At 37.7% G+C, this 22,831-nt stretch overlaps 1 protein-coding gene across 5 annotated transcripts in view; it reads left to right on the forward strand.

Annotated features, from left to right (window-relative positions):
• Positions 1-22,831, forward strand: part of TFDP2 (transcription factor Dp-2) — a 172,427-nt gene that overhangs the window by 33,988 nt on the left and 115,608 nt on the right. For 3 of the 5 annotated variants that reach the window (XM_079922942.1, XM_079922940.1, XM_079922941.1), the window contains exons 2-3: positions 5,557-5,671; positions 13,656-13,722. In XM_079922942.1, coding sequence (XP_079779068.1) covers positions 5,657-5,671; positions 13,656-13,722 — 82 coding nt within the window. In that variant the 5' untranslated portion in view covers positions 5,557-5,656. Of the gene's footprint in view, positions 1-5,556; positions 5,672-13,655; positions 13,723-21,820; positions 21,956-22,831 lie in introns of those variants that run through there. The other 2 variants (XM_079922934.1, XM_079922936.1) reach the window with 2 other exon arrangements.

The raw sequence follows: 22,831 nt of genomic DNA on the forward strand, positions 1-22,831 counted from the left end.
AATACTGCCAAAGATGGTAGTTTCTTGAAACATTCAGTGCTGCATTTATTTACTTTCTAGGCCCTTGATTTAAGTCATATACTGCAAATGAAGACAGTGTAAAAGAAAGATAAAAGCTTTAAAAATACTTAGAAATGTATATTTTTAATTAAAAGGTTATAGGCTATCACTCAAAGCCTGTACAGCATACTTCTTCATTTTTAATTGAATGAAGATGTCTGTTGCAATCCCATTTCTTTTTATAACATTTATCTTAATGTAATTTTATATCATTTAAATTACACTTGAAGGTTTATGCTTCCTGTTTCTGTCATCTACTAGGACGTCTCCAGTACCTGGATTCGTGTTTTGCCCATAGTGGGTATTCAGTAAATGCTGGATAGATAGATAAATTAATGAAGGAAGTTATTGCCGACTCTTGTTAATTTTAGATGAGTTTTTCTTAACCACAGTTAAACACTTGTTTTTTCTCCTTTAAACTTGGATTTAAATGTAATAGCATTGTAAACTTGGATTTAAATGTAATAGCATTTTACCACATTTAAATGTATTTATCACTTCAACTACATGTGAATTAAGTATTATTTATTTTGGAGGAAGAAACCTTAATTTGTCATGAGTCAGTGAACCACTTTTTTCTTTAACATTGATTACCTTTTGCTAGGCAGTGTCCTAATTATTTTCCAAGTCTTGACTCATTTAATTAAGTAGATGTACTAATACTATTTTGTAGATGAAGAGATTGAGGCACAGAGATATTAATGTAAATGTGCTCAAAATATTCATGTACTTTGGCTCTATTTCGAACTTTTATCATTTAGGTAACATTTAGAGGTTGCAGTTTATGCTTATCTTTGGTGAGAAGATGCAAAGGGAATACTAAACAAAATTGTGTTTTGTCTTATTAAGCTCAGTTAATGTGGCTACAAAGTATTTTTATTGGTTGCCTCCTGTTACAGTGTGTTGAAATAGTAACACCCTGTTAATTTCTTCTTGTTTGCATGAGTAACAGTGTCACTCAACAACCTGGCCCTTAGGAAATATAATCCCATACTGAACACTGAGTATAATAAGGAAGCAGATGCATGGAAACAAGGAGCACTAGCCATTACAAGCATACTCTGGAAACGAAGAAATGGGGAGGGGGGAAAACGGCATTTACTAGCTGAATCTAGTAGCCCAGCCCGGTGATGGTCTGCTTATATTTCATTGGCTAGAATTATGTCATGGTCAACCCATCTGAGGGGGAGACAGAATGTAGTAGTTTCAGTTGGGCATATTACTACCTTCAGCTTCTCCTAAGGAAGAGGAGGAAAATGATACTGGGTAGGCAACAGGATCTGCCTTAGGTAGATACAGCAGGTTTCTAAAATTTAGCAAGTACTTTGGGTAGAAAAGAGTCTATTTTGTTGTTGTTATAACTATATTTCAATAGGTCATAAGACCATCTAAAAAATATTTAAAACTGATTTTTTTTGGCTGTTTGGAGTGTTCAGTTTTTATGTATTTATAAATTGGAGGACATTTGTTACATTGCCTTGGGTGATACAGTTGCTTTTCACTTTGACACAATGTATCTAACTTACTCCTAATGAAACAGCACAACTCAGATGGGACTTGAGTCCCAGATTGGGACTTGAACCCACAAGTTGAGACTCAAACCCAGCCAAAACCCAGACTGGGACTTGAACCCACTGTCTTTTAATTGAGATCACACATCTTGTCTCAGGATGTAATGAAGCGCAGGTTCTTTATGTCTCGTCACAGAAAGAATTTAGTGAGAGGCAAAGTGATAGGTAAGAAGTGGATTTATTTAGAGAGATACACATTCCGAAAACTGAATGTGGTCCGTCTGAAAAGGTGAGAATGGTCCTGGGGAAAACACACTCCACAGACAGAGTGTGGGCCATCTCAGAAGGCAAGAGGCCCCAAAATATGGAGTGGTTAGGTTTTATGGGCTGAGTAATTTCATAGCCTAACGAGTGGGAGGATTATTCCACCTCTCTAGGAGAAGGGATGGAGATTTCCAGGAATTGGGCCACTACTGTCCACTTCTTGGCCTTTTATGGTTGGCCTCGGAACTGTCATGGCGCCAGTGGGTGTGTCGCTTAGCATATGCTAATGTATTACAGTGGGCCTGTAATGAGGCTCAAGGTCTCCTGGAAGTCGATCTTCTGCCCTCTTGGACCTAATTGGTTCTAACCTGTTTTATGTCGTAACCTCAAGGGCTATGTCATTCTTTCAAAGGTTGTGCCCTGCCCCCTTCCCTCCTGTTTCACTAATATAACCCTGAAAAACTCTGTATACCTATTTTTCAAATGAGGACACTGAAGCTCAAAGAGGTTAAGTCACTTGTTCAAGGTCACACAGCTAATAAGTGTCAGAGCTCAGACTGAGCCTAAGTTAAAAAAAGAAAAATCATGCTCTTTTCACTCTGCTACACTGCTGCTTATTATATGTCTACTTCAAGCAGGACACTTAGAACCAGTTGTTATTTTAATTTTTTTTTCCTATTTCATTAATTCTTTTTTTTAAAAATTAATTTATTTATGGCTGTGTTGGGTCTTCATTGCTGTGCACAGGCTTTCTCTAGTTGCGGTGAGCGGGGGCTACTCTTCTTTGCGGTGCGCGGGCTTCTAATTGCGGTGGCTTCTCTTGTTGCGGAGCATGGCTCTAGGCACGTGGGCTTCAGTAGTTGTGGCACGTGGGCTCAGTAGTTGTGGCTCGCGGGCTCTGGAGCGCAGGCTCAGTAGTTGGGGTGCACAGGCATAGTTGCTCCTCGGCATGTGGGATCTTCCCGGACCAGGAATCGAACCCGTGTCCCCTGCATTGGCAGGCAGATTCTTAACCACTGCACCATCAGGGAAGCCCCCTATTTCATTAATTCTTACTCTTCTGTTTCTTTTCTTCTTTCTTTGAGTTCCCACTGATCTTTTAAAAAGCTTTTAAGTTGATTACTTAATGAATGAAGAGAAGTGTAAATTTACTTCTAAGTACTATTTCAGCTGCTCTTTACCGTTTTTTATTATTGTTTTCATTGTCATTCAGTTCTAAACATTTTAAATTTCCTTCTCTAATTCATGGATTGTTTTAGCCATGCTATAGTTTTATTTTCTAAATATACAACTTTAGAAAAAAATGACTCCTAATTTAATTTCATTGTGGTCAGAGACCATAATCTGTATGATATTGTCTCTGAAATTTGTTGCTACTCCGTTGGTGATTTTGTATGTGGACAAATTTTGTAAGTCTGTGCTTAAAGAGATGTTTCATATCTGTTAGCTACAGAGTTTTATGTAGATATATTAAACTTGCTTAAAATATTAATCTTGCATTCAAAATGAATTCATTTGAATTGCATTCAAAATGCAATACTTACATTTTAGCCTTAAATTCCTTAGTGTGAATATGTCAGGTAGTTTGGTGAATGGGATGTCATGAACTTGTACTTTATTATTTACATCATATTTGTAACACTGAAGAGGACATAACAAATAACTGATAAATGTGAAGCAGTTCCATTGTGGGAACTTGATTTTCATATTAGGTCATGACAGACGTGAACAGATCTGCAGCTACAGTGGGAAAGCAAAAATCACAGTCGTAGTTCAGGTCTTGCTTGGGTTTTTAAATATATGTTTTCTTTATCATTGAAAAATTACATTGCTTTACTGAAAAGTAAAACCATCTCCCCACCCCCCCAACCCCCAACAGTTTGACTTGTAGATTCAAATTCTAGCAGAGAAGGCGGACATATGGAGCCTCCATTTCTTTAAGCCCCTATTATTTATGGCCTTTTTGAAGTGAAATTTTATTTTATCCTTCCCCTTGAATGTCTTATAAAAGTTTTAATTTGGAAATTTTTTTTTTTTTTTTTGCGGTACGCGGGCCTCTCACTGTTGTGGCCTCTCCCGTTGCAGAGCACAGGCTCCGGACATGCAGGCTCAGCGGCCATGGCTCACGGGCCCAGCTGCTACGCGGCATGTGGGATCTTCCCGGACCGGGGCACGAACCCGCGTCCCCTGCATCGGCAGGCGGACTCGCTACCAGTGCGCCACCACGGAAGCCCAATTTTGAAATAATTTTAAAATAAAAGTGGCAGAAATAGGGCAGAGACCTCCTGAGTACCCTTCACCCAGATTCACCAATTGTCAACATTTTGCCACATATGCTTTATCACTCCCACTTTCTCCATATATAGAGATTATATTTTTTTTTCATCATTTGAAAGTAAGTAGCTCCTATCATACCCTTTCACTACTAAATATTTTGGTATATTTTTTCTAAGAATGAGGACATTTACTTAAAAAAAAGAGCACAATCCTCTGATCAAAAGCAAGAAATGAAACAATACAGTTATCTAGCCTGTGGACCATGTTTTGATTTCTCCAATTGCCCTTGGTCTTCATAGCAATTATTTTTTGTGGTTCAGAATCCAGTCCGGGATCATGCATTAAATTTAATTTTCATATGACTTTAGTCTTTTAAAATCTGGACTGTTTCTTTAAGCCTCCTTTGTCTTTCATGATTCTAATTTTTTTTAAGAGCTCGGGCCATTATTTCATAGAATGTCTCTCAATTTGAATTTCTCAGTTGCTGCCTCATGATTGGATTTAGATTATACGTTTTGGGAAATACCTCAGAAGGGATACTGTATCCATTGCAGTGCACTTGAGGAGATGCATGATGTTGGTTTGTCTCATTGTTGGTTGTCATTTGGTAGCTTTGATCACCTTGGATGAAGTGGTATGTGCCAGGTTTCTGCACTGTAAAATTGGAATTAAGAGGTATTTTGTAGGGAAATATTTCAAGACTATGTAAATATCCTTTTGCTCACCAACTTTCATCTACTAGTTTTAGCATCTTTTGGTGATTCTTGCCCAATCCATTAATATCACAGTGTTTACAAATCGGTAGTTTTCTAACTGCTTCATTTCTTTATACATATTAGTTGGCATTGTATTGCAGAGAAGAGCTTTCCCTTCCTCCTCGTTATCTGTTTCTATCAGTATGGACTCCTGGATTATTATTTAATGGGTTTAGAATCTGTTCTAGTCTGTTGCTATCAGTATATACTTAGGTGCTTAATTGCCCCTTTAAACTGGCTTAAGTTGTCCCTTTAAGTTGTAGACCCTTTAAGCTGGCTCCTGTATACTTTTCATAGGTCTCCATCATTTTTTCGAGCCCATACTTACTTTAGGTACAACACAATGTTCTAGGTTTATCTTATACATTACCTGCCCAGTGCTGGGAGTGGCTGTTTCTCCAAGAAGCCCTGGTGTTGCTTTCAGTGGATTATCTAAAACAGCACGGTATAATATTTCAAAGCCCAGTCTTTGTCACTTCTTAGCTGAGTTGATTTGGTCAAATTATTTAACATCTCTAAATCTCAATTTTTATCTGGAAAATGACAGTTAGAATGGTACCTATCTCACAGTGTTGTTGTGAGGGTTAATTTAGATAATTTAAAGAAGAATGCATGCCACATAGTAAATATGACATAAATGTTGCTTATTATTATTATTACATTATTATTCCCTTTTTTCCCTTTAACAGGATGTTCTTTTAAAGAATATTGAAGACGAAGTTTTTTGTTTTCTTTTGGTTTTTTGTTTTTTAATGGCTTTACAGAATTTTAAATTGAATACAATTTGACATGACGGCAAAAAATGTAAGTATCTGTAAATTTTTAAATGTAAGTATTTAAAAAATGAGTTGTACTTTTTCGTATGCATATTTGCTTTGTCATTCTGATCAATGAAATTCAGTTTACCGGCATTAGTTGATCACTGTTTTTGTTCCTGCAAAGAATGAGATAGTAAGCTTTAACACTGTTGAATATCGTGCCAGGTTGCTCCATCTCAACAGCTGCAAAATTGCTATCTCCAGAAGGTTTCCCACTCCCCCACCCCTCCTGTTTTGTGTGCTGTGATAAATTTGTTTTGGTGCTTGCTGGAGACTTACTTGGCATTATTGAGAAAAATCACTGTTTTCTTTGGCTCACATTTTTTCTTTTGGGTTTACTCTTGGAAGTGTGTACAGTCAGATGTTATTCAGAAGAAGCTTGCTGTCCTCCATGAGATGATTTCTGAGGGAACATGAGACTTAGCTTTTTTGGAGAAGTTATTTCTGTTTTTCTTTTGCTTAAGGCTCTCACTTCTGAATCTACTTCCTTTCAAGTTACATTCTTATTATCACCCTGTATCAATGGATTTATTTCCAGTCATGGTGAAGGATTATGCCAGAAAAGAAATACTACAACATATAGGGAAATAATTTATTATAATTACTGTTCCCAGATTTTGTTGGAATATTTGATTACAGGTAACAGAAACCAGCTTGGGCTACCTTAAACAAAAAGGGAATTTATTATAAAGATACCGGATGTCTCAGGGAATTCAAGAGAAGGAATTTAGTGGGTCCTCAGAAAGATCTGGGTCCAGAAACTTGAAATCTACCAGGAATCGAAGCAGTATTTGGTTTCCATTTGTCATCTCTATTTGTTTCTGTGCATTGGCTTCATTACTCTCTGTCTCTCTGCAAAGCATCTTCCTCAGTTCTCAGTCAGCATCTTGATCTGCTTGTTACAGTACCAGCCTATTCAGAGAGAGAGAGAGAGAGAGAGAGAGAGAGGGGTGAGGGAAATGGGGGCAGGCAGCCTGACAAATCCTGTCTGCCTCTGTCAGCTCTAATTTCAGACTCCTTGGGAAGGACCTCTGGCACTACTCCAGCCTGATATCTGCTAGTAGTTTGGCTAGTTGTGACCAGAGGCAAGTGTTACATTGTATAAAAAGATCTTGTGAGCCAGACAGATAGTTCCAGACACTACCCATTATACATTTAAAGAAGAGCATCAAAAACAAACAAACAAAAAACAGCCAAAACCCAAAAAAACACCCTGATTACTTATCTCTATTTTCCCATTATTGACCTTGCTTTTAACACACAGGAGTAGCTATAAGCAGATATAGACTTTGGTTCATTATCATCTAATTAATTATTTTAGCATAAATTATCAGGAGTAGTCTGCTTTTTAAAAATTTTTTTTCATTGGGGTACATTTGTTTTACAGTGTTGCGTTAGTTTCTACCGTACAGCGAAGTGGTGTTGAGTTCCCTGTGCTATACAGCGGGTTCTCATTATTTATCTGTTTTATACATATTAGTGTATATATTGTCAATCCCAATCTCACAGTTCCAGCTTTCCCCCCTTGGTGTCCATACGTTTGTTCTCTACATCTGTGTCTCTATTTCTGCCTTGCAAACCGGTTCATCTGTACCATTTTTCTAGATTCCACACATATGGGTTAATATATGATATTTGTTTTTCGCTTTCTGACTTACTCTGTATGACAGTCTCTAGGTCCACCCACGTCTCTACAAATGACCCAATTTCATTTCGTTCGTGTGGTATATGTACCACATCTTCTTTATCCATTAAGAGTAGTCTGTTTTAATCTATGGCTCTTGTATATATTCGTTTAAGTGCTGTCTGGGGAAAAGAAGAAGCAAATTTTTAGTCTGTGTATTGGGAATTTTCTTCCAGGATATTTCCTTGATTTTCCCTCCTCTAGAAAAAAGAGAATATAAAAGTTATCCTGAGCAACAAGATGGTTAACATTCAAGTAGCAAGTATATTTTGGCTTAAAAATGTACCTTAAATCTTCCTAGCCATATGTACAGTTTGCTATATTAAAAGTTGTTTCCCTAAAGTAACAAAGCATTTGAACCAGTGGTAACTATTCTCCCATTATTTCATTTGTATATTTGGAAGTAATCAAAGAGTATGCAAACAGTTTCTCTTTCCGCTACAGCAACCTAGGGGGAAAGGGCTACGTCATGAGCTCACCCTCTTCGGATTCCTTGGAGTTGGGGACATGGAGAGGTCAGGCCTCAGACTGGGCTGAAGCATGTGGGAAAGAATTGAAATAGGCTAAACATCTAATCAAGTTCGCTAGCCATTCTGCAGTAGATAAGAACATTTTTGTGACTTTTAATATATTTTGTCGAGGTACTTACGGGAAGGCTCATACCAGTTTACAATACCATGAACAACTCGTTCTCATCTCCCCCCTCCCTATCTCTCTCCAACAAATAGATGTGTCTGACGCTGTTCCGGGCTCCTACCTTCTTGGGGTTTATAGTGTAGTGAGAGAAGATGGTAAATATATAATGTCAGGTAACGATAACAGTTATGAAGAAAAATAAAACAGGGTAAGAGGAGAGAAAGTGACAGCGATGAGGGAGATCTCTTTCAACGAGGTGTTCAGAAGAGTCCTCTTTAAGGAAATGATGTTTAGACAGAAGAATGCTCTTCAGTCTCAGTGCAAGAAGAAGGAGCCAGCCATGTGAATATCTGGGGAAAGAGCATTCCAGGTAGAGGCCGGAGAAAGTGAGGCTGTTCAAAGAGCAGCAAAGGACCAGTTGATAAGACGGAACAGAGTAATTAAGCCGGGGAGAGTGCGAGGCTCCAGGTCATGGGGAGCCTCAAACACTGGGGTGAGCAGCGTGTGTTTTAAATGTCAGTGGGGAGCTATTGGAGGTTTTGAGGATGGTTTCATGTCCTGACTTAGCATTTTCAAAAGCTTGTCTGGCTGCTGAGTGAATAGACTGCAGAGGGGCATAGTAGAAGTGGGGAACTCATTTGGTACTTGTCCCAGTAGTTCAGACATCAGAGTATGGTGACTTGAGCTGGGGTAATGATATTAGAGATGGGGAAAAGTAGTTGAATCTAAGATGTATTTGAAGGGACAGCCACCAGGACTTATTGAGTAATTAGGATATGGGGACAGGGAAGAGGTTAAAGATTTCTCAGCATTTGGCTTGTGTAACTGGGTAAGTGCCTTTGCGGTTTAATGAGAAGAGGAACCCTTGGGGAAGTGCAGGATTTTGTGGCAAACTCAAAAATTGTTTTGAATATATTAAAGTTGAGGGACCATGAAAACATCCAGGTGGAGATATTGACCAGGCAGTTAATATAATGATTAATAATGACTCTGGAGCTCAGGGGAAAGCTTGGGGCTGCATATAAAAATTTTGGAGTCATTTCATATTAGATTGATTATTTTAAAGCAGTATGATTCCATGAGATTATATAGTTCATGCGTGGCTAGAGAATACATAAGGACCAAGGTCTGAATGCAGGGAATATCCAACAACTGGGGAGGAGGAGAGGCAGCAAAGGACACTGAAGGAATGGACAGAAAGGAAGGAAAGAACGTTACCCTGATGATGTGGAAGCCAAGTGAAGACGGTGTTTCAGGAAGTGGGGGTGGAGTGATAATTGTGTCACATGCCGCTGAAAAGTGACTCTTAGATATAGAAGAGATTGCGCAGGTTTTATGGAAGAATTATTATTATTATTGTTATTTTTGCGGTATGCGGGCCTCTCACTGTTGTGGCCTCTCCCGTTGCGGAGCACAGGCTCTGGACGTGCTGGGCTCACGGGCCCAGCCGCTCCGCGGCACGTAGGATCCTCCCGGACCGTGGCACGAACCCGTGTCCCCTGCATCGGCAGGCGGACTCTCAACCACTGCGCCACCAGGGAAGCCCTGTGGAAGCATTATTAAACATATGTTCAAATATTTGCATCTTCAGTTCCTGTTTCTCATTTTGCATTTCTCTTATGAGAACAGTTTTTTGTGAAACGTTAGTTTTGCCTCAGCCATGCCATCCTAGGTCTCTTATGGTTGCAGGTGTTAGAAACCCTATTCAGAATCACTTAAGGCAAAACGTGGAATGTGTTGATTGGCATAACTGAAAAGTCTGGAGTACTCTGGCTTCAAATACAACCGGGTTCAGGAAAATGATAGGCATCAGGGCTCTGCCTCCCTTTTTCCAACTCTTGGCTCTATATTGTGGCATAATAGCCTACATTGGCCTTATAATGCTTCTCTCAGAAGAAGAGAGGGAACTTTTCTTTTTTAGTATTTATATTTCAAATTCCATGGAGGAGCTCTGGTTAACTCTGCTTGGCCCACACGCTTAGACAAGTAGAGAAGGAAGTAGGGTACCATAAGTGGTTTGCTGCTTCACTGTGGGTCATGGGTCCACTCCTATTGTCATAGCACATTTGAGGCTCCAAGATGAACAGCCCTACCAGAACTGCAGGGAGTGTGGGATGTTTCATTTTGCAAAAGGAAGTTCTGCAGAGCTGATTCATTGTATCTGGGACAAAATTGTTATCAGGTAGTATCTAGTATCCAGTGATACTCTTCTAGTATCTCCAAAAATGGAGATGTGTTCTCACTTAAGTTCACTTAGTATACAATAAAGAATTTGAAAGATGCTTTGAGGTGTAATTTTTTGCCTTGTCAAAGAATCTTTTAACAATATGTAAGCCATAATACTCATTACAGAAAAATTAGAAAGTACAGATAAAGAAAAGAAACTAGCCTAGAGATTATCAGCAAAATTCTGCCTAAGAACACATCTGGTATATACACAAATATATATATATATATACACCAAAATCTATGTATACTATATTTTTTTAATAAAAATGAGGCCAGACTGTTTTGTAACCTACTATTTAGCTTAGTCTCTATGATGAAAACCTTTTATTGTCTTGATAACTCTGTAACATCATGTTAAATTGCTCTTTTATGTTATCTATTCTATGGACATTACACTAGTTTCCTAATATTGGCCGTTATTTCCATTTTTTCTCTTTTTTTTTAACTTTTTGTTTATTTTTGTTTACTCATTGGATTATTTCCATGAAACAAAAGTCTTATGAAATTACTGGCCCAAAGAGTATGTACTTTTTGGACTCTTGATTCATATTGCTAAATTGCATTTCAGAAAGGTTGCACCAATTTACATATTCACCGGTGGTGTATGAGAGTGCCATTTCCCTTTATTTTCTTTCTAATCTTGGTCAATCTAATCAGCAAAAAAATGGTATGTAATTTACTACATTTCTCTAATTGTTAGTTAGGTCAAATTGGTATTCTCTGTGTTTATTGGTCATTTGTGTCTCTCTTATGAATTGTCTAGGTCAGTGTTGAAGTAGTAAGGCCATTGCCCTTTGAATTAACTACCGAAACTTGAATATTGCTTTGCCATTAACAAACATGTTCACATAATTATTTAATTTGGTCTAAAGAGCTGTCTGAGTTGTACACATGTGTATTGTCATTCTCATTTTGCAGTGACTGTTCTAAGAATACCTTGCTTGTGAATGAATGGTAGAGCTGAACTTTGACCACAGACAATCTTGCTTTGAATCTTTCAGTTATATCAGTCTGAAATGTTAAAGATCAGTGAAATTATAATGCTGTTATTGGGGAATATCGTTTGACTCTTAACATTTGGGCTTTGGATATTTTTTATTCAATAGACATTTAGTGACTGCTTACAGTATGCAACACAGTGTTTGAATATCCTGATAGAAAACTTTTCTCAGGATCTTATTAGATGAAAAATTTTATATAAAATCAGTTTACTTTTTTCTCTTGATCTGAGAAACATTATATAGAAAGATCCTTTTTAAATGGACAGAATAAAGAAAGAATAGCTAATATTTTTAAATGCCTTTCCTACCCAACTTTTTCTACTTGCATGTCTACTTTTTCTTTGAATCTTTAAACTATACAGTGTTTATGAAAGCAGAAATTAATACATTTTTGAAGTTCTAATTAAATAAATTTTAGTAGTATTTATTTAAGCTCTGAATACAAACACCTCCCCTCCATCCATTAGACCAAAAGTACACACACTATTGATTTACAATTGACTTTTATCTTTTTGGGGTATAACCCGTTGTTCACTAAGGTGCAGGTGTACAGCTGCTTAAAACATTTCCTAATTCGTTTGCTACTTCACTTAGAAGCAGCAAAAGTTAAACAGTAAGAGCAGGTGTTTAAATGTAACAGTAATCCAGTAACTGAACTCTCGTCTGTGAATATGTGGTTTTGGTTGAGGTTTTTGCCGTTATCTTTGTATAATAACAAAAAGGTATAAACGGATACTTTTGAAGTTATTGTAATGTATTAAATAATCACATTGTATGAAGCATGGAATATATTAAAGGCTGTCTTTGCCTTCTTTGCTTTCTGTGTACAGTAGAGCACCAACAAACATTTCGCCTTTCTCTTTTTTTGTAGTAGAAGAGCTTAAAAAGGAGAGGCATGTTAGTGATCACAGTAAACTCTTGGCATTTACAAATTGAACGCTTAACGTTAGTATTTGTGAGCAGCTCTGGAAATCCATGCAGTGGTATTTTTTGGAAATTGTGTTGCAAAAGGTTTACTTCTCATAGAATACTTACGAGAAGCTAGACAGGATTAAGGATCTGCACCATTATCTACATAGAATTAAGAGGCTATGTTTTAGATGCCTCTGTCTTCAGCCGCTTCCATAAAAATTTAATATGAGATGCCAGACATAGGTTTGCATCAGAATTACTTTTCGATGATGTGAGCGATATGTAGAAATATTTCTGGTAGCATCTCTTGAAAAAAAGAAATAGCTGTTAGTAGAACATCTGAATTCCTAAATAATGAAATAATTAGCTCTTATATTATGAAATTATGAAGTATCAAATGAGTGGTTTTGAAGAATATACAGTGTTAAAGCAGTGGATAGTTTAAAAACATAAAGCAAGTACACAGATACAAACTTGCAGAACTACGTGTGCCTTAAAATCCTTTCGGTGTGTTAGTACTTTGAGGGGATGTTTGGGGTACCAAATTAGCGTGGATGTTTCAAGGTTACAAATCTACAAGGATTAAAACAATAATACAGTAGTAACAGTAGAACCATTTATTGGATACTTGCTTTGTGACAAGTTTTTAAAAATAGAGGGTTTTTTCCTGCTGGCTCTATCTATAATGAAATTTTAAAACTCCGCTTGCTGATACTACCATATTCAGCTTATGATTCCAAGTAGTCCAGTAGACATCACATTAAAAGAAATATATTGTCTAAAGGAGAATTTATGAACACACTTGCTTTAGGTAGTCCCTCAAGTATCTTACAAACAGTAATGAACATTAAAATGGATGGAGCACTTTGTGCCAAGCCCTGTGCTTTACATGAATTCTTTTTCTTAATCTTTCTAACAACCTGAATTGGTAAGCACCTTTAGCGGCCTCTAATTTATGGACGAGGAGACCGAGATATAGAGAGCTTGTGTGACTTGACCACGGCCATACACATAGTGGGCTTGATGAACTGCAGGATGAACCCAAGGCCAGTGGACCTCATGTCTGCGTTATGGTATTAATGGTCTTTATTTGGTCCATTACAGGTCATAATGTTTAAAAGCATTATATACAGTGATTGTGAACAGTAAAAATTAAGGGCAGCAATGAGGGTGGAATTTTGGTATATCTTTTGCAAACTTCATGGTTGCCAGATTACTTGCTTTCAAAAAAAAACCATCAGTGAAATCTGTAGATCTCACATCTGCTCATAAGTAACATTATTTCATTAATTTTTATCTTGATCTGGACAGTGCATTATTTTTCCCATTTCAAGCAAAATGACAATGTTTTAATCCAGCTCCTATAGTTGATATCATTAACTCATCTTTATGTGACAATGTATAATATTTGATATGGACCTCTGGTGGAAGGTTATTAATAATAGCTTATTAAGTGATCACATATTATTTAAGATCCTATGTATAATTTTTTAAACTGTTTTATTCAGGTTGGTTTGACTTCTACAAATGCAGAATTAAGAGGATTTATAGATCAGAATCTCAGTCCAACAAAAGGTAAGGACAGTTGAATAAAAATTTTCTGCATTGAGCTAGTTTTATTGCATTTGCTATATAAAATAAACAGTTAAATGAAGAATTACTTTATGTATAATAATTATATAATATTACTGTGTTATATTCCAAAGAACTGTCATATTCCAAAGAACTTTTATCATATAAAAGTCAGTTACCTCTGAGAGGTGGAGAGAGGGGGAGAGAGAGAGAGAGAGAGAGAGAGAGGGAGAGAGTTTTGAGAGACCCTATTTGCTAGTGGTTTAACTTTTAAGGAATACAGTAGAATGAATGAATATATATGTAATTCCTTTGTGTAAAGTAGATGGTTTACTGGGGGAATGCTTATATCAGAAATCTGATCCATCCATACAAGAATTTGTGCAGGACACTTGTCAGTATCTTTCACCATATATCTTTCAACAGTATCTTTTAGTATGTAGAAATAACATCTGAAATCTTTATGGTTGAAATGATATGGTGTTTGGGATTGGCTTCAGAATAATCCAGTGAGGGAAGAAGAGTAAAGTGAGTGGAATTATAGATAAAACAGAATTCTCTGTGAGTTGGTTAATGGTTTAAGCTGGGTGATAGTTATACGGGGTTTCATTATTCTTGTCTCTCTTCCTTTGTATATGTTTAAATTTTTCCATTATACATATATAAAGGTAAAAACAAAAGTGTCTACTGTTACAATACAGATAGCTATGAGAGAAACATCAGCTTCCTCAAAGGCTTTATGTCTAAGGTGGGCTATGTATGTCTAAGGTGGAGAGAAGGCTAGAGAAATCTGTATTTCAGTATAAAAATTGCTAGTTTAAGAGTAGAAATGGTCTGTAGAAGTATTCTAAGAATTAAAATGTATTATGAAGGAATGAAAGAGATACTTGAAGCCTTGATGCTTGTCATTTTTTCCCCAGTTTTTTAAAATTGTGGTAAAACACACATAACATAAAATTTACCACTTCAACCATTTTTAAGTGTACAGTTTGGTGGCATTTAAGTACATTCATATTGTGCAACCATCAACACCATTCATATCCGTAACTCTTCATCTTGCAAAACTAAAATTCTACACCCATTAAACAATTTCCTATTTTCTCCTCCTCCTTTAAGCCTCTGGCAAGAACCATTCTACTTTCTGTATCCATGATTTTCACTACTCTACGTACCTCATACAAGTAGAATTATACAGTATTTGTCTTTTTGTGACTGGCTTATTTTGCTTAGTGTCCTCAAGTTTCACCCATGGGGTAGCATATGGCCGAATTCCCTTCCTTTTTAAGGTGGATACCATTCCATTTTAAGTATGTACCACATTTTGCTTATCCATTCATCCATCAGTGGACACATGGGTTGCTTCCATATTTTAGCTATTGTGAGTGATGCTGCTGTGAACTGGGAGTACAGATATCTTTTTGAGACCCTGATTTAGTTCTTTCGGATATAGTCCAAAAGTGGAATTGCTGGGTCATATGTCATATGGGTCAAATAACAGAATTATTTTTAATTTTTTGAGGAATTGCCATTTCGATTTTTACAGCAGCTGTACCATTTTACATTCCCATCAACAGTGCACAAGGGTTCCAGTTTCTTCACATTCTTGCCAACACTTAACTTATTATAGCCATCGTTATAGGTGTGAAGTGATACCTTATTGTGGTTTTGATTTGCATTTCCCTAATGACTAGTAATATTGAACGTATTTTCATGTGCTTATTTGCTATTCATATATCTTCTTTGAAGAAATGTCTACTCAAGTCTTTTGCCCGTTTTTGAATTGGATTTTTTGTTCTTTGTTGTTGAGTTCTAGAAGTTTTTATGTTCTGGATATTAATTCCTTATGAGATAAATGATTTGCAAAAATTTTCTCCCATTCATCAGGTTGTCTTTTTGCTTCCTTGATAGTATCCTTTGATGTGCAAAACTTCTTTGTTTTGATGAAGTCCAGTTAATCTATTTTTTCTACTATTGCCTGTGATTTTGGTGTCATTTCCATTTAGTGGTTGCCAAATCCAGTGTCACGAAAATTTTCCCCAATGTTTTCTTCCATGAATTTTAAAGTTTTAGCTCTTTGGTTTAGGTCTTTGATCCATTTTGAGTTAAGTTTTGTATATGATACAAAGTCAGGGTCAAACTGACATAAGGATATCCAGTTTTCCCAGTACCATTTGTCAAAAAGACTGTCCTTTGACCATCGAATGGTCTTAGCACCCCTGTCAAAAATCAGTTGGCCATATATGTGAGGATTTACTTCTGGACTTTTTATTCTATTGCATTGGTCTATATGTCTGTCCATATATCAATACCATAATGTTTTAATTACTGTAGTTTTGTAGTATGTTTCAAAGTCAAAAAGTGTGAGTCCTCCTACTTTATTCTTCTTTGAGATTGTTTTGGCTATTTAGGATCTCTTGCAATTCCGCATGAATTTGAAGATTACATTTCCCATTTCTGTGGAAAAGGCTGTTAGATTTTTTTAAAAAATTTATTTATTTATTCATTAACTTTTGGCTGCATTGGGTCTTCGCTGCTGCACGCGGGCTTTCTCTAGTTGCAGTGAGTGGGGGCTACTCTTTGTTGCGGGGCACAGGCTTCTCATTGTGGTGGCTTCTCTTGTTGCAGAGCACAGGCTCTAGGCGTGTGGGCTTCAGTAGTTGTGGCACACGGGCTTCAGTAGTTGTGCCTCGCGAGCTCTAGAGCACAGGTTCAGTAGTTGTGGCTCACGGGCTTAGTTGCTCAGCGGCATGTGGGATCTTCCCGGACCAGGGCTCAAACCCGTGTCCCCTGCATTGGCAGGCGGATTCTTAACCACTGCGCCACCAGGGAAGCCCAGGCTGTTAGATTTTTGATAGAGATTGCACTGAATCTCTAACTCACTTTGGTTTTATTGACATCTTAACAATGCTATGTCTTCTTATTTATGAACATATTCAATTTGTCTAAGCCTTCTTTAATTTTACCATTTCTTTTTGAAGTCATGAAAAGGTTCTGGAAATACTGGTTGTAGCTATATAACCTTGTGTATATACTGGAAATCAGTGAATTTTTGGGTATGTGAATTATACCTTGATTTAAACAAAAAACATTTTCTTCAACTTAATCTGTCCTTCCAGCCCTCATTTGTTTTCCCCATCATTATCAGACTTCTTGAAAGAAGCTATACACTTACAGTCCCATTCTCAGCTTTCATTCACTTCTCTGCCCAATGTAATCTGGCTTTTGACTCCATTAATCCATTGAAACTGCCCTTGATTTTGTCTTTTTTTGTTTTCGGTTTATCAGCTTTTGGCACAGTTAATGTGCCCCCCACCCTTTAAAAATAACCTTTTAATTTTAGAACAGTTTTAGGTTTATAGAGAAATCACAGAAATAGTACAGAGAGGTCTCATAAACCCCTCACTCAGTTTCCCTACTGTTGACATCCTACATTATTCTAGTACAGATTTTATAATGAATGAGCCAGTATTGATACATTATAATGAATACAAGTTCATACTTTATTCAGACTTCCTTAGTCTGTAGCTAATGTCCTTTTTCTCTTCCAGGAGAGCATTCAGGGTACCATGTTACATTTCATGATCATGCATCCTTTGCTTCTTTCGGCTGTGACAGTATCTCAGACTTCCCATGTTTTTAGTAACTTGACAGTTTTGAGGTGTACTGGCTAGGTATTTTGTAGAATGTCCCTGAATTGGGATTTTTCTAATTGTTTTTCTCATACTTAGATTGGGGTTATAGGTTTTTGAGAGAAAGACCACAGAGATAAAGGGCCATTTTCATCACAACGTATTAAGGGTATCAACATGACTTATCATTATTGGTGTGAGCCTTGGTCACTTGGCTGATGTAGTGTTTGTCATGTTTCTCTACTGTAAAGGCACTCTCTACCCCTTCCCCCTTTCCATACCATAGTCTTTGGAAGGAATTCATTATGTGGAGCCCACACTTGAGGAGTGGAGAGTTTGCTCCACTTCTTTGAGTTGTGAATATCTACGTGATCTGTTTGGAATTCTTCCACCCTAGATTTGTCTCTTCTCCCCCATTTATTTATTTATTTAGTTAATTCTTTCTTTATACCAGTATGGACTCATGGATATTTGATGTACAGTCTGGGTCATAGTCTAATACTACTTCAGTTTTTTTGCTCAAATTGTTAGGACTATGGCCTTTGGGAGCGTGCAGTTGCTTTTCTGTGTCCCTTTGACATATTTCCAGCCCATTCCTCAGATCAGCCATTTTCCGAAAGAGTCCTGATTCCTTTTTATAGAGAACGTTGTTAGAAATCAAGGTCTTGGTGCTAAGCGAGCTCATCGTTACTAGGGTGGTGTCTTTCTTTTTGAATCACTGTTTTTCTTTGTGTCTGTGATACCACACTTTTTAAGTCTTACAGGAAGCAGTACAGTGTAGTGGTTAAGAACAAGGGCTCTGGAGGATGAGGGTGTAATCTTGGTTGCACTTCTTATACTCCACCAAATGTGTAAATCTGAGCAAGGTGATCTCTAAGCCAAAATGTCACATCTGTAACGATGCAGATAATAACAGTAAATTGCTCATAGGGTATGTAAGGATTAAATGAGGTAGTGCACGTAAATCACTTAGTACAACCCTAGCACATAGTAAGCATTCATTAAGTGCTTACTCCTTTTCCTCTTGTTAATATTTTCATCTTCCTTTTTGGCCATTCCCTTCAGTCTACTCTCCTAGCTCTTCTTTTGTTTGTCTTCTAAATGTTAGTGTTCCATGGTTTTTTGTTGTTGTTGTTGTTTTTTGTGGTACGCGGGCCTCTCACTGCTGTGGCCTCTCCCGTTGCGGAGCACAGGCTCCAGACGCGCAGGCTCAGCGGCCATGGCTCACGGGCCTAGCCGCTCCGCGGCATGTGGGATCCTCCCGGACCGGGGCACAAACCCGTGTCCCCTGCATCGGCAGGCGGACTGTCAACCACTGCGCCACCAGGGAAGCCCTCCATGTCTTAGTTTTTTTTCCTCATCTTGTACATTTTCCCTAGGCAATTTCATCTATTCTCACTGCTTTTACTTTGTGTATGATTGATTCTCAAATCTGTACCTCTGGCCCAAACCTTTGTGTTGAGTTTTTGTATATTTAACTGCTTATGGGACACCTTCATTTGAGTAACTTATGTGCATCTCAGACTCAGTCTGTCCATAATTAAAGTGATTATTTCACCCTCTCAAAACCTACTTTCCCTTTTCTTTATCTTACTGGATAGTACAGTAGTACCTTTCACCCTTTGCCCAAACCAGAAACTGAAGCATCATCTTTGACTCCTTTTTTGACCTCTCTGCTCCCAGTCAAATCACTTACAAGACTTGTTGATTCCAGCTACATATCTCAGTTCTCCCCACCCGCTTTCTCTATTCCACTGCTATTATCTTAGTTCAGACTACGATAAACTATTTCCTGGATTACTGTAGCTATTTTACTTGCTTTGAGATTTTATGTCTTTCTATTTCATTCACTGTACTATAGCTACATACTTTTTCTCAAACACAAATCTGAACAAGTCTTCCCCAGTTAAAAAAACATTTTTTGTTCCTTATTGCCCTCAAGATAAAGTCCAAACTCCAGTTTAAAAGATCCTTCATGATATGGTTCTTGCTTTCATCTTTAGCCTTATCTCAGACATTTATGCTTCTGCTACACTGAACTACATTCTCTCTTGTCTGTCTGTCCCTCTTCTCCCTCCCCTCCCCTCCCCTCTCTTTTCTCTCTCTCTCTCTCTCTCTCTCTCTCTGTCTGTCTTTCTGTATTCTCTTCTCTTCCTATAATGCCATACCTCTCTGACAGCATCCTCACTTCACTCCTGATAGATACACATTTCATCTGGCTAATTTCTGTTCATTCCTAGCATCTAAGTTTAGGTCTTACACCCACTTGGCCCATAAGCCTCTAATACTCTCTACTTATCCTGATTGCAGTATTTATCACACTGGACTTTAATTTTACTGATTTACTTATTGGTCCCCACCTGACTCCATGAAGTCAGAGACTTTTTTATCTTATTCATCACTGTTTCTGTAGAATAGATACTTCAAAGTAACTATTCCATAGTAGCTGTCCCAAACTGGAACTTTGTTGAAAGAATGCGTGTCTTTCCTTCTACCTATAATTCCCTTGGCCACTGGGCAAATTCCTGTTTATGCTTTAAAATCTAGCTGAGCACGAATTCCTCTGTACCTCCTTGTTACTGAGCCTCCTTTGTGTTAACCTTTGGACCCTGTAGATACTTTGTGATTGTCCTTATCACATTATATTGTGTTTCTTTATAAGATTGTCCTTTCTTTTTTTACTAGACTCTGAGCTCTTTAAGGACAGTGTCTTTTTTTTATATATATAAATTTATTTATATTTTATTTATTTTATTTTTGGCTGCATTGGGTCTTCAGTTGCCGTGTGCAGGCTTTCTCCAGTTGTGGCGAGCGGGGGCTTCTCTTCGTTGTGGTGAGCACGGGCTCTTGTTGCTGAGCACGGGCTCTAGGAGCACATGCTTCAGTACTTGCAACACGTGGGCTCAGTAGTTGTGGCTTGCGGGCTTAGTTGCTCCGCGGCATGTGGGATCTTCTTGGACCAGGGCTCGAACCTGTGTCCCCTGCACTGGCAGACGGATTCTTAACCATTGCACCACCAGGGAAGCCCAGGGTCTTTTTTCATATTTTTGTCTTTAGAGTCTAGCTTGGCATCTAGCGCAGTTATATATATTCAGTAAATTTTTAAAAGTTTATTTTTTATTGAAATATAGTTAATTTACAACATTGTGTTAGTTTCTGGTGTACATCAAAGTGATTCAGTTATACATATAAATATATTCTTTTTCATATTATTTTCCATTATAGGTTATTACAAGTTATTGAATATAGTTCCCTGTGCTATACAGTAGGACCTTGTTGTTTATCTATTTTATATATAGTAGTTTGTATCTGCTAACCCCAAACTCCTAATTTATCCCTCCCCTCCCTTCCCTTTTGCATACTAAGTACATATTGAACTGCAAGAGCTTGTTTTGCCATAGCATTTCCAGACTTTTAATGCAAATATTTACTTATCTAACCTTTGAGAAATGTATAAAGAAGGAACTTGCCTTGAATGCCTTTTGAAACAAAGTGTTAAGGTATTCAGTGAGGAAGGTTTCTGAGCTTTTTGTCTTAGGGCATCTATCTAAGAGTTGGAGGTCTAAAAGTTACATAATTAATTAAAATAAGAACAAGCCTGAAGATGATTTTATTCTGCCATAACCAGGCGAGTAGCAGAGGATTCAAAAGCAGTTGAGTATTCATATATCCTTGTCATAAATCATGTAATTGTGTATTATTTTTTTTTGTGTATTATTTTTTATTTTATTTTACTTTATTACAAATTTATTTCCGGCTGTGTTGGGTCTTCGTTGCTGCGCATGGGCTTTCTTTAGTTGAGGCGAGCGGGGTCTACTCTTCATGGCAGTGTGTGGGCCTCTCATCGTGGTGACTTCTCTTATTGCAGAACATGGGCTCTAGATGTGTGGGCTTCAGTAGTTGTGGCTCTCGGGTTCAGTAGTTGTGGCTCGTGGGCTCAGTAGTTGTGGCTCACGGGCTCTAGAGCGCAGGCTCAGTAGTTGTGGCACATGGGCTTAGTTGCTCCGCGGCATGTGGGATCTTCCCGGACCAGGGATTGAAACCATGTCCCCTGCATTGGCAAACAGATTCTTAACCACTGCACCACCAGGGAAGCCCTGTATTATTTTTTTAAATGAAAGAAAAAGATAGTGTAACTCAGGGCTTCATTATCTCTAGTGTTGAAAGCCCAGCGGAACCTTTGTTGAAGCCAGGGATTCCTTCATTATCTGAGAGGTACATGCTGTTTCTTGGGCTATATCTTTGGGTGGTTCTGGCATGTGAAAGAGGCCATATTTGCCTGTAAGCTGTATGCGTTTCTCAGGCAGCTGCTGTGGGCTGAATTGCTTGTGTCTCTGCAGGTAGATGAGCCCTGCCGTGTATCCTCCTCTTGCTCCTTTATGTCCTCAGCAGAGCTAGCAGTGCCACCTTGCCAGCTCCTTCATTGCTTGCACATCAGATTGAAAATATGTGTATCTTTTACTCACTGCCAGTTCTGCACTGTCCAAGAGATTGCAGTAGCCTACAGCTATGGAAATGACAACCTACTAAAAGGAATGCAGCAACTCAAAAGAGGGAATATCCCTGGATAATCAGATTCCTCCTATGGAGGCAGAACTAATGGAAAGGTAAGAGAGAGCATGACAGGAAGAAAGAAGAATGGAACTCTCAAGAGGATACAGTTGGAACACCAAGAAAGTTGTTTTGGAACTAAAAATATATTCACAAGTCTTGAATCTAAGGAAGATTAAAAACAAAAAAATGGCCAAAGATGTACCATGAGCAAAACAATATTGATACTAAATAAATATACTAACAGCCTCAAGCTATTAAAGGGACAAAGAGAAATATTGTATTGTGATGAAAGCAACAATCTACCCAGCAATCCAATTTTTAGGAAATGGGCAAAACTTATGAATAAACAGTTCACCGAAAAATATTAATGGTTCTTAACACAGATAAAAAGGCACTCTACCTCATTCACAAACCATACGTAATTTAAAATTACACTTGAGTACCATTTTTCACTCTATAAGGCTGGCGAGTATTAAGAAGTTTGGTAAAACACTGTTGTCAAGGGTGTAGGATAATGTGCTCTCTTATACTGCTGGTGGGAGCATAACCTTTATGGGAAGCAATTTCACAGTATTTATTAATTTAACATTCACATTTCCTTTGACCAAGTGGTTCCAGTTTTAGGAATGTATTCTACTGATATGTTTATAAATTTGGGAAATAACATTTAATCTTTGTAGTATTGTATGTAATAGCAAAATATTGGCAACAGTGTAAATCCATCAGTAAGATCTGGCTAAATAGATTATGTTCAATACATGTAATGGGGTTCTGTGCAGATGTAAAATTGGGAGTGAGAAAGCTATGTACAAGTATGGAATGATCTACAAAGACACATTATTAACAAAAGCAAAGTGCAGAACAATGTGCCGAATAACCATTTGTTTAAAAAGAAGTGACGTAACAAGCACACGTATCATGTTTCTTGT

Source organism: Stenella coeruleoalba (genome assembly GCF_951394435.1).
Source record: "Stenella coeruleoalba genome assembly, chromosome: 5".
In the NCBI taxonomy this organism is placed as follows: Eukaryota; Metazoa; Chordata; class Mammalia; order Artiodactyla; family Delphinidae; genus Stenella; species Stenella coeruleoalba.